The sequence below is a fragment of the Triturus cristatus genome, chromosome 6 (genome assembly GCF_964204655.1).
Source record: "Triturus cristatus chromosome 6, aTriCri1.1, whole genome shotgun sequence".
NCBI lineage: Eukaryota > Metazoa > Chordata > Amphibia > Caudata > Salamandridae > Triturus > Triturus cristatus.
Genome location: NC_140589.1, coordinates 1343101177 through 1343120065, shown reverse-complemented (window position 1 = coordinate 1343120065; position 18889 = coordinate 1343101177). Strand labels below are relative to the sequence as shown.

Below are 18889 nucleotides of genomic sequence, written 5' to 3'. Positions count from 1 at the left end.
ATGGTGTTCACCAGCTCATGGGGCCCCAACAGGTATCCGGTGAACTACTGGTCGGACACTGCCTTATATCGGTCCTGGCTTCTCCTCGGCGTCAGCCCTACACGTCTGCAGACAGCCAGGCAGACAGTGCCATAACCCTCCAGCACTGTCTACTTTGGCACTGTCAATGCCATATATCTGATTGTGGGACTTGTGTCTGCACATGCGCTGCCAACAGAGCTTCAGCGCTCATGTATACTCCAATTCTATTCTTTCTCTGTGTTAATTGGGTCGCCCTCCGCTGTTTCCCTCAGCCTCGCCGTTGCGCCCCAGGTCTCTGCAGTATACTGCAACATCAGCGGCAGGCCACGCAGCGCCCCAGGCTCATGTAACTAAAATGCCCAGGCTTCCTCCACAGCAACGGGAGACACTCACTTCGTGGAGAAGTGTAGCTCACTGGTTAGAGGAGGCATACCCTGAAGCAGAGATCAGACCCGGGACCTGGGTTCGATTCCCGACGCGGCAGGGTCCAGAGCCCAATTGTCCACGGACTCGATAATTCTCGCTTCGGTGCCCACTCTAAGCACGAGTTCACACTATGCAGCTCTGGGCAACAAGCCTGCTTAATCTCCACAACGGCCCCCCGCGGCGGGATGCCTGGCTTTCACCTTGGGGATGCCCAGTACGGGTTATCTTACAGGGAAAAACCAGGACGGGTTCCCAATGCAAGCGCCAAGATGCCTGTAGGGTGATAGCTGCGCTCTATAAGTACATCAATCAATCATCACCCGCACCCCAGCGGGCCGGGCTAGAGTCTTTAGCTCCTCTCGTATCGCAGGCCACTGCCTGGTATCTCTTTTCCACTGCAAGTGTGCTGGTCCGATGCGCTGACGCCTCCGCTCTCAGCGAGGTGCTCACAGTTTCCGCGGCCTCCCTCCGGATTGTATAATAAGCTTTGTCATCCATGTTGAGATCGCGGTCACCGCAGCTCCGCTTGTAGCAGTTGCCGCTCGGTCGGAGTTGTACACATTTATTCACGCTGCCAGCCTGAAACTGTTTGGCTGTTGCTGGACGATTAGGGACAGGAAATCTGGTGTGGAAACAGGATTTTGCTGTACTGCCCCAGAGCTCGTCTGTAAGACGTCCGCCATGTTCGGCGGTTAGCCACGCCCCCCGGCACTCACTGACTCATTAATTCTAAATTTGAGATCATTATACCACCTAAACGCTCACCCTCATTCAATAAGGTAGTTTCATAGCAGCTTTGGTAATCTGAATTGGTTTGAAAATTATTTCTGCTTGATTTGGGATCATGCAATAGTCAGTAGTAGTAGTACTTCAGAGTTTTTTGCACTATGCAAACACATTTTGACAGTGACATCCTAGCAGAATATTTCTGCAGGTAAGTGCCTGAAATGTAGGAAAATCTGTGAGTATTGGTGTGCAATTAACAATTCCCGCCAAAAAATCAATTTTCAGCTGAAGGTTTGTAATGGTGTGATACTTGCAATGTCCGGCCCTACCATTTACAGCACCAGGACATGAGTGTTCTTGTAGTGGCACCAAGTAATTAGTGAATAGTGGTATGACCCCACTGTCATGTGGGGGAAAGAATAAAGAGGTGGCCAGACATTGGATTACAGACTAGGTTGCACCTAGAAAGAGTGTGTCATCTGTGCCGTTATGTGGCCTACACAACAGTAATATCGATCACCCGAATAACCATGCTATTAATTGCAGATGCGGTATTTTCAGTGTATTTTATCTGCAAAACGGTTAACTAGTCTGGTCTAGAGCAAATAACAATATAATATGTAGCATTGTGAGACTATGTATGCTAGGGCCCTTGCGGTTCAGGGTGGACTCAGTACAGGAAGTACATAACTAGCTGGGAGGTGCTAAGGTGTGGTTAATAACGGTTATGATATAATCAGACATCAGAACGTGATTGTATGCTGAGGAATAAAGACGTACAGTCCAGAGCTCTGTGTGTGGCGTATTCCTTTGCTTGCTCCTGTACTGGGGAGATGCTACATATTACAGAATGATGTTTAAATTAATTTAACCCATCTGATACAAGATCTGCAGAATAAAACAGCCACTAATCATTTATTGGAAATGTTAGGCACCATTAGAGCATATCACCACCTCCTGGTGATATCTTCTGAATGTACCCTCAACATGTACTAACACATTTACTTCTTAAGTGCATAAAATCTGGCAGTGATGTAGACCTAGTTCTTTCAACTGATTTTTGCACTTCTGTCTGAGTTTAAAACGGTTGTAATGTGTTCTGAGGATAATTTGTTTACCCTTCTTCATTATTCATGTGGCAATGCATAATTTATTTCCACTACATCAATTATGTAAACATGTCTGCTTCAACAGTTATATTTCTCTGCTGGAGCAGTGTTCATCTTGTAAGTGCATTCCTTTCTGGTCTCATTTTGATACTATTACTCTTAAGTTCACTGAATCATGCCTAGTAACCAATGTCTGATCTCAGATATGTTACTGTAGGTTAGACATATATTTACATTTGTAGTTCATTCATCCATTTACTGTGTAATGTAAACAAATAAATACGGAATGGCATTATTTAAGCACATGTCGTATGTAAACAGTATTTTGTAGAATTACATTGTGTCACATAATGCGCATAACTAATCCATGATGCGGCATTAGCATTGGACATCAACCTTACCCGTGACGAGCTGCTCTGAGAATAAGTCATAGCCAGTGCTTAATTTATGCTGGTGTTTGCGGGTGCTTGGCAAAGGCACATATTTTTTACACTGACACATATGCCACATGGTCCACCACATGGTGTGGGTGTCTGTCTATTAGTAAATATCAGCAGACGATTCAACATTTCAAAATACATGAAACAGAATATTACCAGCAGCTACTGCCCATTTTTACATCTTTTGATGGCCAAGAATAGTCCACATTATCACAATTGCAGGAGTGTGATGGTAAGTTGATAGTACTGATACTGACATTTAGCAGTGCAGGCAGGGAGAGAGGGTGGTGCAGACTGCAGTGGTCGTTTGAGAAATATCTTGGGCCCTAGTACTTATTTGTCCTCAAATTAAGCTCTGGAAAGCAATGATGCTACTATGAGCCATTTATGTGTGATACAGAGTTTTATTCAGGACATGGGTTCATACCTCAGCAAATATAGATTTGTGTGAGACAGTAAGCATCACAATTATATTACTGAAGTTGCTTGTTACTCGGAAAGACCTCTGTCATTTTCTGAACAACCTGAGTTGTGCATAGATATTGAAACAAATCAAAGACGTGGTTGGAAGAAGACTGTACATCTTCTATCAGTATCATCAAGGCGATGTTGAATGAGATAAAGATCTATGCATTTAGAACTTCCTTCTATGCTGCCCATATGTACAACACATTCTGTGCATTATATCTCACATAACTTTCTATTAGCGAGCCAGCCAGCTAATGTTTCTATTGGTTAACGTCGGTTTCATATCTGATTGCAGGGATGGAGGTGCATGCTTCTCGATGTAGATGTAGTTTACAAGTTAAAGAAGAACATTGATCTTGCCTATGAAAGTGGTGTGTATGGTCACCTGTTGCTTATCTACATTAGGTACCAGTGTTCTTGGGATTTTCTGCAACTGCACGTGGCTTGGCACAAATTGATATGTTTTGTCTCTGTTGCAGCTATCAGCTGACAAGCGCATACACGCCTGCTCCTCTGGATCTCACCTTCATCAAGCTAACCACTTCACAAGAGGCGTTGGTGGACAAGCTGGCTGAAAATGCGCACAATGTCTGGGCCCGGGACCGTATCAGGCAGGGCTGGACATATGGAATCCAGCAGGTGAGTGGCACCTTGAGAGCCCATGGAGGGAGATGCACGTGGCTTACTGGAGGAAAAGTTGATGGGGCTGTGTGTTATATCATGCAGAAGGCCAAACTCAATTCAGAGTGATTTATATCATCAATAAAACATCCTCTATTATATTATATATCTGCTCTGTTTGGCACAATTTATTTTAAATATCTTTTTGTTAGATGAAATAGTGAGATCAGTAGGTTGCACTGTGACATATCAAACAGAGCCAGTGAAATCTTGAAAATGAAAGCCAAGCCTGTACAATGATGCCCATAACCAGCGCTTAATTTGTTTCAGTGATTGCAGGTAGTAGGCAAGGACACTCATTTGTATTTATCTGTATTAATTTTTGATGGTCAAAGCTTGATGTAGAGCCAGAGAGAGTCTAAAAAGAAGATTGAAAGAGAGATGGGAAAAGAATGGAAGAGAACAAAAGCAGTGATGACATTTTTTTTGCAAGAGTGTGATTAAGAGACGGAGAGTGTAGAGTGGTGGAAGAAAGAGGCATGGGGGAAATCAAGATTTGGAAATCCTGGCACTCAGCAGCACCAGTGCGAGTTTCTAGGAAAATCTTTGGCTTCTCCACTTATTTTCTTACCAATTAAGCACTGAAAATAAAGGTCAACTCACAGATTTTATGATACTACTGAGGAGAGCATGTCCAGGGTTGCCTTACAGGTTTCACAATGGATAATCAGAGACTGATGTTAGGGCAAATCTTGGCAGGATCTATTATAGCCTTAGAGCCTTCTGTAGTGGGATCAACCGGCCATTAAAGACCCACTATAGCGTTCGGCGAGGGGCCTTTAACAAGGGAGCGGGCCTTTAATGACCGGTAATGTTAATGTTAATGTTAATGGACTTGTAAAGCACAACAGCTGCCCCAGCAAAGAGGTGTCCCGACGCTGACAGCAGTAAGGTGTACAAGATCAGGGAGAGGCCCCAGGGAAGGCCTGGGATAGAGAATGGTTTTCATTGCTTTCGTGAATTCTAGGTAATTGTTAAGCCCACAAATGTGAGCAGGCAGCGTGTTCCAAAGGGTGGCCGCTCTGTTCCAGAAAGAGCAACCTCCGGCGTGAACCCTCCTAACCCGGGGAACCACCATCAGGTGTTGTCCCATGGAACGGAGCTGGCGGGGGGGAACATACGGTAAAAGCAGTTTGGCTAAAATACCAGGAGAGGCAGATGTCAGGGCTTTGAAGAGAGCCTTGAACTCAATCCGCCTGGCCACAGGAAGCCAGTGGAGACGGCGAATGGCGTTTGTCACAGAGCAGGCTCTGTGCAAACCAAGGAGAGATCATTCGGCCGCATTCTGTACCCTCTGTAGCCTCTGTATTTCTGTTTTGTTAGCTCCCAGATACAGTGAATTGGCATAATCAAGTCTAGACATAATCAAGACCTGAATGATGATCTGCCTGGTAGGGGCATCAAAGAAGCCTAGGATGGGTTTGAGCCCTCGCAACAGCCCAAAACAGGTTTCAGCCACCTTTTTAGTTTGGGTCTGGAAGTTGAGGGATGAATCCATCCAAACCCCTAAGTTCTTCACTGCCTGCTTGGGGGAGGGGGTAATGCCTAGGCTCTTGGGCCACCAGAGCTCACTCCATTGACCATGGTCTTTCCCCACCAACAGCACCTCTGACTTGTTGGCATTTAGTTGGAGACAGTTGGCGGTCATCCACTCGGCGACTGCCGCAAGATCACTCTGAAACTTAAGAGCGTCCTGCTTAGAGTCACTTGAGAGAGCCACCACCAGCTGTGTGTCGTCGGCGTAGGAGACCATGATCAGCCCTCTGCTCTTGGCTACTACAGCCAGAGGTTGTACATATAGGTTGAAAAGAAGTGGGATCAGGGAGGAGCCCTGTGGCACCCCTTGCTTGATGAGAAAGATGCCAGAGGTGAAGGTGGGGCTATCACCTGAAACATCCTATCAGCAAGGAATGAGGTGAGCCACTTCAGGGCTGAGCCTACATTTCCAGCCTCCTCCAAGCGTCGCAACAGAATGGCCTGGGACACTGTAACAAACGTGGCACTGAGATCCAGAAGGATCAGTGCCGACGTCTGCCCTGCATCCAACGCTGTCCAAAGATGTTCTGTCACAGCCAGGAGCACCGACTCTGTGCTGTGGCCAGGGCGAAAGCCATTTTGGGAAGGGTCTAATCTGTAGTTGGAGTTCAGATAGTCCGTGAGGAGGGATTTGATGTAAGCCTCTGTGATCTTTGCGGCCCAAGGTAGTAGGGAGATCGGCCAACTGTTTTCTGGCTTTTAAGGGTCTAAGGAGGGTTTTTTAAGCAGCAGTATCACCTTGGCCTGTTTCCAAGCTTTAGGCACGACCGCTGTATTGAGAGACCCATTGATCGCCTGTCCTAAGGGAAGTAGGATAGTAGATAGAATTTTCCGTGGATCGGCCGGAGAACCTGACTTGATTTTGGAGCATAGAGCAAGTAATTGATCCGGAGGGATCGGAGGAAAATCCTCTAATGTGACATTGGTGAGGTTGCAAGATACCTCAAGAGGGCCGGCACTTATAAATGTCTTCTACCTTTCTAACAAAGAAGGTGGCGAGCTCTTCACACTGCTGATCAGAGGTGAACAGTGGACCTGCGGCGCCTTTCTGAGTTTTAAGGCAGGAGACTATTGAAAAGATACTCTTCGCCGGGTTGGTACTCTCGCTGATTTGCTGAGCATAGAATGCTGCGTGCTCGACTTGGATGGCCCTGTGATAACTTCTTATGGCTACCCGGTAGCAATCCTTAGAGGCCGGGTCAAAATCCCATCTCCAGATTCTCTCCAGCCTTTTACAGATTTTGTGCAGTTCAGCTGATTTAGTGTTGTACCATGGGTTGGACTTTGAGTTGCGATTCATGGACAACTCAGCTGGAATTAGGCTGTCCAACAGCTGGTTAATCCAATCGGTAAAGGCTGAGTTAGCCTCACTAGGGTCAGCCGGCAGAACTGGGGTGGTGGCGGAGAGGAGGGCTAGGAATTGGTCCCAGTTCAGTTTATGCCAAGGGCGTTTGAGGCAGAGTGTTTTGTCTAAATACGTGCTGGCACGATGCTCTGAATGGACACGGGGACCAGATAGTGATCGGACCATCCAATTGTGACAGGTGGTAGGACAGTAAGGGAAGGTATATTTGTGAAGACTGAGTCCAGCAGCTGGCCAGCCGAATGCGTTGGTCCTGAGACCGTTGATCGAGCTGACAAGCTGCGAGATCGGCCACAATATTAGCCACATCAGAGTCAGAGTGATTATCCAAGTGCAAGTTAAGATCTCCTGTGACTGAAAAATTCGAGGCATTAACCGCCAGGGCGCTGACTGTCTCGATAAGAGCTTCCCTAAAGACTTTTGATGGACCCGGGGGTCGATAAACTAGTAAGCCTGTCATAGTGTAGATGGGATTAAGGGTGATTTTAAAATGAGCATATTCGCAGCCAGCGACGGGCTGCTTTATGAAGGTGCAAAGGTAGCTGGTTTTAAAAATAACCGCGATACCCCCGCCTCTCGTTTCCCTATTGAGGGTGTAGATGTTATAGCCCTCCGGGAATGCTAGCCCTGGCTCAGCGACCATGTCCTCCGAGAGCCAGGTCTCCGTGAGGAACAGGACATCGGGGGACTCTGCTTCCAGAAGATCATGGACGTCGGCAAAGTGTTTGGTTAGGGAGCGGCAGTTTAGGTGAAATATGGTAGTGTTTTTACTGAGGGGTGGCGGCTGCGAGGTGTTGCTGATATGACAGACATGAAGCCACAGCATTTGCAGCCGAAAGGACCTTCTAAGCCACCCAGGCCAGATACGGAGGGCTCTAAGACTATTCGAACATTCCGCCCCTAGAGGGCCAAATGTTCTAATCTACAAAACAAAGGCCTCAACGAGCCCAAGGAGGTTGAAATCCCCTCTGGCTCGGTGAGGCTTTTGTTCACAGCGATAGCTGTGAACAAACATTGGAATGTTGGAGATCCAGGCTTCTACCAGAAATTAGAAGCCTAGGGTACTCAATTGTTTTCAATGGAGCTCCCAACATTCCAATGTTCTAATATAGCCTTAGACCCCTCGGCAGCGGGCTCTTCCGGCAATTAAAGGCCCGTTCTAGTGTTAGGGCCTTCAACAAGAGAGATGGCCTTTAATGCCTGGTAGAGCCCGCTCTAAAACTATTAGAACATTTCGCCCCTAAAGGGCAGAATGTTTGAATTTGTAAAACAAAGGCCTCACGGAGCCCAGGGGGTTAAAATCACCTCGTGCTCTGTGAGGCCGTTGTTCAGAGCAACAGCCATTGGAAAGTTGGAGCTCTGGGCTTTTAATGGCCATTAGAAGCCAGGAGCACTGCATTGTTTTCAATGGAGCTCCCACAATTCCAATGATTTTACACATAATAACTCTGGTTAAAGCCTTGTTTTCTGAGCCACATACAACAGAGCTCAAAAGGAATGTGATTGCTGTTTTTCAGTTATCATGAAAGTTCAAACTTGTTCTACGTAGAAATGTGAAAATTGCTATTTGAATTTCTAATGGTAAATTGTAAGATATTTCTCCTCAGTTTGATATATTTTAAGAGATATCCTTGCCTATTTGGTGAGTGGGAACACACGTTCTTTACAAATAGTTTGGGACTCAAGAACTTGGAATATTGTGCTTATGTAATTTGCCACTGGTATGCTTAGTAAGCTCACCTCAAAGTATTGTCACATTAATAGGTATACTGAATATCTAGGCCTAATTATACCCTGACAAAAACATTGTGTCCTAAAATTATATATAGAAATATTGCTTAAAAAAATATTGCCCGTTGGAGTTAATGTTAAAAATCCTACATCCAGTGAAGTAATAGCTTAGTAAACAATGAGGATATTTTAATTAGCAGTATTCTGACATGAGGATCGGTCAATTTCTTCTCACAATACAAACGCTGACTTGCTATTGAAAGCCAATACACACAATCCAATATTTACATTCTTGCTTAAAGCTTTGTCTTTTATTCACTCAACTCATCAGCATTATCTAAACAGAGTTATTGAGGGTCCATAGTTAAACCTGAGTCTTCGATAAAGAAACGTAGTATGAAGGACATAAAAGCCATTTTTGCATAGATGATCTCAGTGAGAGATTAGACAATAGCAACTGTAAGTGACTTATAGCAGAAATCATTACTTATTCTCGGTGAATAAAGGCTCCTTCCACCTGTCCCTCAATGGGGCAAACACATGTGCTATTTCTCAGTGATTACTTACGCTATCTCCATGCTATCTCTACATCTTACTGTGTTGCTAAGGGTGCACAAACATAATATCGATTCAAAAATATCAACTTGCACAAATATCGAGTAGCAAATATCGTGGGTCATAAGTATTGACATACAGATTCTCGTGGTCAAGAATATCGATTTTAGGTAAGTAATATTGATGTTAAAAATGTCGAAGTGTTTAAAATTGTTTGCAAAAATAAATATTGTTTGATTATTAATGTTATGTATTTTAGTATTTATTTTTTATATATGTGTTGTATATTGTTTTGTATTAGAATTGTTTGTGTTTTTAATATATATTTTACATTTTTAGTAGTTATTAAAAATACATTTTATTTGAATTTTGGGTTTTAACTCCGTAGCGGGTAGTGGGTTTATAGGGGAATAGGGTGGTAAGTAATTTAATTATGTTGCATTTATTGATTATTTTTATATTTGTTTAATTGAGATGTTATAGTGTTAAATGTGTAAAGTAATTTATTATTTATTCATTAATAATTGGTTATTAATTCATTTAAATTAATTAATTGATAATTACTTATGGTAATTGTGTAATTAATTTTAGGTGTGTGTTGTGGTGTTTATAGATGTTAAGGGTGGGAAGTAATTTATTTTTAACTGATGAATTAATAATTGGATGTAATTTAATTTTAATTTATTAATTGGTAGTTGAGTATTGTAATTGTGTAATTAATTTTAGGTGTTTATAGGAGTAAAGGGTTGGAAGTAATTTGTATTTAATTAATTAATATATAGTTGTTAATTAATTGTAATTATTCGATATGTATTTTGATAGTTGAATTTTTTGTCTGTTGTTTTTACTTTTAAAGGTGTAAAGGGTGGGTATTAAATACATTTTAATCACTTTATTATTAGTTGTTAATAGTAATCTTTTTTAATTTATAAATATGTTTTAATTGTGTTTTATTATTTAGAAGTTTAATTTAGATGTGTGTTGTGGATATCATAGTTTTAAAGTGTGTGTAGTCAATTAATGTTTATTAGTTTTTTTAATAATAATAATATTTTTTTAATTGATTATTAATTATTGTTAATTTTGGAAACAATTTAATTAGAAATGTTGAAGTGTTTTGCTATCAGTGTGGATTTATAGGGTAGGAAATACAATAAATTAATTTATGTATTAATTCATTAATTTGTTTGAAAGAATTATATTTTATAAATGTATTCATTGTTTTATACTATATATTATTTGCAGAAATCCCTTCACGAGGAAGAAAATAGAGTCTCACTCTAGCTCGTGTGATCAAGTAATTAATTCATTCTTAAATCATTTGTAGTCCACAAAACACAGACCCAACCAACCAACGCGTTTCGGTATTACGAAATACCTTGTTCACGGCTGTTTGTTTTACGCGATCTGCCTTATTTTTAAACATTCATTTGCAGGAAATGCGGCTACCTCATTTCCCGTTTGTGATGGGGTTTTACTCCTCAGAATTCTGAGAGTTGTAGTTCCCTCTATTTACAGTGATGTTTCAAAGTGTATAAAAAGACAGAGAATGGTATCATTCTAATTCAAATACATGAATACAAAGAAACAATAGCTAATTTTAGCAACAGGACCGACAAACATTACACAATCATGAATTATTTCAAGTCAATCCAAATAAGTTCTTAAGGTCACTTCCAAATAAATGTGCAGGGTTTAACACGATTAAATGCTGTTCATAACTCTTTGTGTCATTAAACTGCTACATTGGTTGTCAAATTCAGTCCGAGATATCATTTAAGTAGTCCCTTCAAAAAAGTAATCTATAAAATTATTTTTTTTTCTGAGAAAACTAGAGTCCCGTACGGGTAGTCTACCAAGCTCCATCAGCACACGAATCCTATCCACCATATTGAAATGATGCGCATTTCGTATCCGACGAGTTCATGGCACCACGTCCCGCGTAAGAACATATACGTATGAGGTTGCGCCAGCTGCTACTTTGGTATGCGATGGGTACGCAATACCAAGCCGCGTGTTACATCATGTACGTATGGGGTCGCTCCCGCTTCGCGTTGCGTACTCGACGACTGCACGCTGCCAGGCCCTGTGTTACGTCATAGACATGTGGTGACGCGCCAGGTACACCATTCCCTCATTTTTTTTGTATGTCTCAAAACGATATCTACATAATTTTAAAGTGTATATGAGAGCAAGCGATAATCTAAAATATTTTAAACACTTGTATATTTCTAACTGTAATAAACTTATATTATGGTAATATTTTCTCAAAATCGCGTCAGGTCCGGCCTCTTTGCGTGCTCGCTGCGCGATTCCCATGTGACCTTAAAGAAAAGCATTTGATTGGTTCATAATATTTCCCATTGTAACAGTTGGAGGACCCCCACCATTTTTGCCATTCTCTCTACAGCGTTTGATGAGCACCTCTTCTGCTTACAGAGTTTTGTTGAAAACTTTTTGCTAGGTACACATATCTGACAGTACACACAACATACAACCATCATCTACATCAATATTCATGCTCTGTAAAGCAGCCTTTCACCTGTGATAGCCATGCATCTAAAAGCTACATAACATAACTTTTCCCCACTGCCAAAGGTAACATGGTTGCATACATTGTCCACAGCACAATGTAATGTGGTACGGCCCAGGGGCAGTATCATGCATAGATAATAAACACACGGACACAGATAGATAGTGGAAGTGGGTACGGGCATGTGCGCTCGACTCCTTTTTATTACCAGGGTCACATATCCAGTGACGTCTGTGCTGGATGCGTGTGCGGTGAGTGTAAACCAGCCCTCAGGGAATGGTTGCTGCTAGCATCAACTACAACAGTAATCATTGGATCACACACAAGGATTCAATAATAAAAGGGTCAATAGTTTGTGCTGCATTAAAGTAGGGACAGATGTAAAATAATACAGAAAAGATTCTATTGTGAAAGAACTATAACTTGTGGTATACTGTGATACAGACAGTAGATCTGAAATAATACACAAAAAGATTGTATCATAAAAGGTCCAGCAGTTCTAGTGCACTCAGATAGTCACATCAAAAGCATTCAGCATGTGCACAGCCAGCGATGAAGTGTGCTGCGAGCGGGCCGTACTAGCAGCAATGTCCGTTGCCATCAACACTGCATCATCTGCAATAGCGACTCGATCTCAATTGTGATTACTGCTCTCTGCAGTGTAAGCCAGAGAGAGCGGTCAGCAAAGACCCACAGCTACGTAAGGTGGACTTGAGCTACACAGTTTGTTGTACGTGAAGCAAGAAAAAACGTGTGCGGAGCCTGTGATAACGCGTATGCATGGTGCGGACCGAGCACACTGTAGCAATGTCTTTTCCTACAGGACTGCGTCATCTACAATACCGACTCGATCTGAATTGTGAACACTGCTGTCTGCAGTGTAAATTGAAGGCATTAGTCACACAGAAATCCATTAATACTTTTTCTCACTTCCTCTTCTCAAAATACAACAACATAAATTACAGAAAACTCTGCAATGCATAAATCAAAACAATTTGAATTGCGATTTCTACTGTCCACAGTGTAGACTATTCAGTGTTCCTTTGAACTTGCAAGATGAATTTCACCATTGTACTAAACATATAACTCATCAAAAAAAAAATCTTCAAGCAAATATACTAAAAGAATATTCTGTATATTTCAAAACATTGTAGTTAGTTGCCAACTGAATTCTATAATTAAACAATTACAACTCGATCTGAATTGTGAGCCCTGCTGACCGCACGTGTCATTGGATTTGGATGCACGGAGTTGGTTGCACCTGGTCGGAGGGGGTACACAGAAATCATCACAGACTTTAACTTCTGACATCCTCAATCATATAATCAAGACCGCGTTTCACTGTTCGGACCTTCTGTACCGCAATATAGTCCTCTGACTACAGTCAACCAAGCCCAATAATCATGTGCAGCAGTTAACTACGGAAGCACAGACACTGACTGATGCAACTCAACGGAAACAGTTCTGTGAAAAGCAAGCAGCAGTTAATATCGGACACCGTCCATTGTGGGATCAAGACACCGTTCCACTGTTAGGACCTAGAGTTGATTGCACCTGTTCGAAGGGAGTACCTTCATTTCCACTCTCAGATGCAGTTCTAACATAGTCCATTGTGGGATCAAGACCCCATTCCACTGTTCGGACCTGCTGTTCCGCGGTGTACTCCAGCCACTACAGTCAGCCAAGCCAAACAATCATGTGCAGCAATTAGCTATGGAAGCACAGAGTCTGATGCACCTCAACGGAGGGAGGTCTCTGAAAACTCAGCAGCAGGTAATATCGGACATTGTCCATTCTGGGATCAAGACACCGTTCCACTGTTGGGATCTAGAGTTGCTTGCACCTTGTCGAAGGGAGTACCTTCATCTCCACTCTGAGATGCAGTTCTAACATAGTCCATTGTGGGATCAAGACACCGTTCCACTGTTGGGACCTAGAGTTGGTAGCACCTGGTCAAAGGGAGTACCTTTATCTCCACTCTTAGATGCAGTTCTTACATCGTCCATTGTGGGATCAAGACCCCGTTCCACTGTTCGGACCTGCTGTTCCGCGGTTTACTCCAGGCTCTACAGTCAGCCAAGCCAAACAATCATGTGCAGCAATTAGCTACGGAAGCACAGAGTCTGATGCAACTCAACGGAGGGAGGTCTCTGAAAACTCAGCAGCAGGTAATATCGGACATCGTCCATTCTGGGATCAAGACACCGTTCCACTGTTGGGATCTAGAGTTGCTTGCACCTCGTCGAAGGGAGTACCTTCATCTCCACTCTCAGATCCAGTTCTAACATCGGCCATTGTCGGATCAAGACACCGTTCCACTGTTGGGACCTAGAGTTGGTTACACCTGGTGGAAGGGAGGACCTTCATCTGCACTCTGAGATGCAGTTCTAACATAGTCCGTTGTGGGATCAAGACACCGTTCCCCTGTTGGGACCTAGAGTTGGTAGCACCTGCTTGAAGGGAGTACCTTTATCTCCACTCTCAGATGCAGTTCTAACATCGTCCATTGTGGGATCAAGACCCCGTTTCACTGTTGGTACCTGTTCGACTACTGTGTTAGTAGTATACAGAGCACCCTACGCTGCTGGGCCTCAAACTGAACTGTGTGTGCCTGTGTCGTGGTAGTCATTGTTGATCTGAGGAACCTTCCGACCTCGCAGACCTTATCCCAGGAGCTTCCGCCGGCACGTGGTGGGCCCTCTTTCACATAATTCAGTAGCGAAAGGTGAACTGTGGGGCATATGTGTGTCACAGCAGCCATGACGGTTTCTGGGTTGCAGCAGGCTGAGAGCATTATTCCCGCAGCCACCTTCACTCACGAGGTCAACCTTGTGGTGGTGTAAGCTGCGCAGACCTGGCAGACACGTTTGCCATTCCGGAAGAGAACCACACCCAGAGAAACGTGCCTTTTATTCATACCCCTACGCTAGCCTTGCGTATGCCGAGCCAGCCCACTACGCTAAAGATTTTTTTTGGGGGGGAAAGGGCACGTACGCGCTATGTTTTCGAAATATTCCCTACTGACTGTACTATTATGGTTACGTCCACTATCTACTTTACTCAATAGACCATCAGTGTATGTTCACCTGTACATGTCTGTGCTCTGCATACTCAATTCTGTCCGGCACATCCCCTCAACACTTTGCATTGTATACTTTTATGATCGAGAATCACTTGCCACCTTGGCACATACTTTGCTCCCATCTCTCCCCGCATTCTGCATTGTGAAACAGAGGTGCTATGCCATGGTTGCTTTGTGTACATGGCTAGCCACGGTTCCCACAGAACATAGTGTTGTTGTGTCTGATAGGTGTACATGTTGTTTGTCATGTTCTATGCGATTATATAAGGATTATATAAGGTAGCGCGTTTATTCACGAGCAGTGGTTTCTCCCATTTACATATCGCTGTCTTATAGAGCATACAGAAGTTTTTCTCACAGGTGCAAACTGTCAGTGACAATGGCAGTCATTCATTACTATGCAAGAATTTCCAACTGCACGACACTTATAAGCTTACAGCCCCCAATCTTGCCTGCTTTTTTGAAAGCACGCCAACTCCCACAATCACACCAACATTCACACAGCTTTCTAATGGCAGTTATCTGCTTCTCAATAACATGCTCTCCTACGGAATGTGAGGTGGCATACCGTATGTCCTTACTGTTTCAAACCGAGTAACTTCCTGTAGCAATGTCTATTCCCACCCATAGAAACTAACTCCCAAATTTCAACTTGGCCTTGAATCCCTACTTTGAAAACAAATTTCATTAAACTAACCAAACTAAAGCGCTTTTCTTCACAACAGAAGTGTCCCTCACTTTTGCAAAATAAATGTATCGCCTGCAGATAGCACGAACTTCCAGTAAAATACAGTCCCTTTTAAATTCGAACCTCCCATTACACTTTGTGAATTGTTACCCAATTTTCAACACATCTCACACTCAAGGTCTGGCACACTTTTTTAATACAGTCTTTTCCGGCCTTCTCACAACCTTTCAAACTGTTTTTGGTATAATACCACATTTCATTCATTCGCTCATCTCTGGAATAACAGGAACAGTGCCCAAAATTCTCGCTCTCTTTGCGGCCATCCTACTACTATTTTTGCTTGTAAAATATGACTGCGCTCCCTGTGGTAAAAAGCATCACCGACAGAATTCGCCTCTACGCGAAGCTACTTCAATACCGTGAAAAAATGGAACAACTTTTCGGCTGCCTGCCTCTATCTATTATCTGAGCCAGCTACAACATGACATTTATTTACACATATACAATCTGTGTGCAACCATCTTTCCATTGCAAAACTTGCCCATTCGACTGGCGAATGGATGTATGCCTTGCCAACATCCCAACAATCGCTACCGATATCCAGCAGGTAATGGAGTATCTTGAAATCCATGAACTCGATTGTTCAGGCAGTAGAGCAATAGTGGATGCAACGCAAAAAGGTATTGTGGCGGAATGGGATTTCTGCGCAGCCGCGAAAGATCTACTGCAACGTACGACCTTTGACAACATCGCAGATTGCCTGCCAATTCAAATTGCCGCTCCAACATTCGAGGAACATTACTGTCCTTTTGAAGATATAAATTGGATCGCTTCCCTTTTCTCACACAATGGCAACAATGACCTCTTGGAACATTACGCATCTCAAGCCGCTGAAGAACTACCGGACTGCAATCTCCAAGACTTGTAAGAAATTCACGTTCTTCCTGGATTGATTTTTACCAACTTTTTTGAGTTTTTCCTTTCAATTTTTTTAATACACTTCAATTGAACTATTTTCATATAATAACTTTCTAAGTATGCTCAGGCATTTGAACTCTGTTTTCATTATTGCCCCTTACGTCTCCAGTCTAACCAGGGATGGGTGATGTATGGCCTATCCATATACGCTATTTACTTTCTAAATTAGCCTAAACCCGACATCCATTTTGAAACCATATCTATTCTTTGTGCACACGTCTCTCTGCCTACCTGTTATCCACAAAGCCCTTTCACACAAATTTACTCATCCTCAGCCTCTACTCACGAGCTGGCCATCATCATCAAAAAACAAAACATTGTTTAGGAACTGGTTGGCACAGTGTGCTAATAGTATTCTACCTTTATTTTCATTATAGAATTGAGTCATTCATGTCTAATAGCTATTGTTTATGTCACATGGAACTGTTACATGTAATGTGGAATTCACTAATGCAGCAGCTTCATATTTGAATATAACGCAATCGGTTGGAGTTTGCCTCAGCTTGGTGCCTTAGCTCTTTGCACAAGAATTTTTTTTTGAAAGAGCTGAAGACAATAATTTATATGTTTGACGAGAAGGGTACCTAATGTGCTTCTCAGAAGCATAATTTTGTGTTCCTCCTCAAAGTTCCGATGTGACTAGAACCATTACCAATTCTGACATGCACCAGATTGAATCTACCGTACAAGAGATTGCTGACTGTTCTACTGTTGATAATTTTGTGTTACAACAAAGCAGTACCAGGGTACCGAAGAAGTTTGATGATTAAACTTTGCAATCTTTTTTTTTGTTTCTTTTCTTAAAGGATACATGTGCTAATCGTATCCTACCTTTATTTTCTTTATAGAATTTTGAGTCATTCAAGTGTAATAGGTATTGTTTATGTCACATGGAACTGTAACATGTAATGTGGAATTCACTGATGCAGGAGCTTACGTTTGAATACAGTAGAAGCGGTTGGAATTTGCCTCAACTGAATGCCTTACCTCTTTCACCAGTGGATCCATTTATGGCACTTAAATAAAGACACTCTTTATATAAATTTCAGACTCCATCGCTTTATTACACACAGCCACTTTCTTAGACACACCTGATTTCACCATTTCTCTTCTGTGGCATTGCAACATTCTGCATTATATTCTTCACGATTATGTCTTTATCCCTCCTTCCTATTACATACACCCACTTTCTTAGACACACCTGATTTCACCATTGCTCTTCTGTGGCATTGCAACATTCTGCATTATATTCTTCACGATTATTTCTTTATTCCTTCTTCCTAAAACACTGCATTTGAGTCTTCAGAAAGTAGAGGTGAGTAGTTTGCTTCCCACTCACTGTATCGTATAAACGCATACTAACACTACTTACACAGATATGCTAAAGCGGCTAGTATCCTACAACGCCCACACACATCACTTTACAGCAATCAGCTCACGCTCACGGTTTCATCCCAGAGTCTTCAGACCAGTACCAGTGAGTAGTTTGCTTCCCACTCCCGCTTTACTATAAACGCATTCCACCTGCACAGCTATCCTACAGCGGCCAGTATGCTACAGCGCCCTGACCACATCAGTTTACAGCACTCAGCTCACGGTTTAGGCGCACGCTTTCATCCCCGAGTATACCGGCACCTCACCTCAGCACCCTCTCACTCTCGGCAAAACAGCACTTTCACACCGGTAGGACTAAATACTTCACTTCACACTCCCTGTATAGCACACCCTAAACAGCCCACAGACGTTACAGTGCTCCTACCCTACCCTTTCCTACTTTTTTTATTTACCCTTTTTCCCCATACTCGTTTCAACAGAATAAAAAAATGGCATCTAACACTTCCTAGTTGCAACTGCTCGCACCGCTCACACCCAATAAGCAGCAAGCTCGTGCTCGATACGCCTCAGCCAATCAGATGGCAGAATTCCCAAATATCAATATCTGTAAATTTCTATATTTCTCCAAAACTACTGAACGGATTTACACCAAATAAACAAACGCATGATTTCTAGACCAAGACCCTTCTCCCTGCCAAATTTGGGGCAATCCGTTCACCCGTTCGACTTGTAGCCTTGTCTAAAGTTTCCTATGGAAATTAACAAGGAGAAAACACGTTTTGGGACCCCCCTTTTTTCTCAGCCCCCCTTGAAAAATCACCCCCAAACTTCCCACATAGGAGCCGATATGAACAAATAATTAGTTTTGAAAATTTCATGAAGATTCATCAAACGACTCCAAAGTTATAAGCAAAACAAAAAATGCTCTCCCTATGGAAACTTGGTCCTAACTATAACTACCTACTGGCGACTGCCAGTAGGTAAGATATACATATGTATATATATATTATTATGTTTTTGTGTTAATTGTTTTAATTAAGTTTGTTATATTTTGTTAAAATGTAATTTATTTTGGTAAAATTTATATGAATATTTAACATATTTAACGTTTATTTTTTTATTCTATGTATGTATTTAAATCAATATTTTTTACATCTATATTTTTTACATCGATATTTTTGATTCGATATTTTTGTACTTACCTGTGTAGGTATGGG

The 18889-nt window shown here is 42.4% G+C and overlaps 1 protein-coding gene across 1 annotated transcript in view; it reads left to right on the top strand.

The window, feature by feature from the left end:
• The window catches only part of RYR2 (ryanodine receptor 2), a 3458987-nt gene that overhangs the window by 1635410 nt on the left and 1804688 nt on the right, over window positions 1–18889 (top strand). Inside the window, exon 24 of the mRNA XM_085612346.1 lies at window positions 3670–3829. Within this exon, the coding sequence (XP_085468472.1) occupies window positions 3670–3829 (160 nt within the window). The remainder of the gene's footprint in view (window positions 1–3669; window positions 3830–18889) is intronic.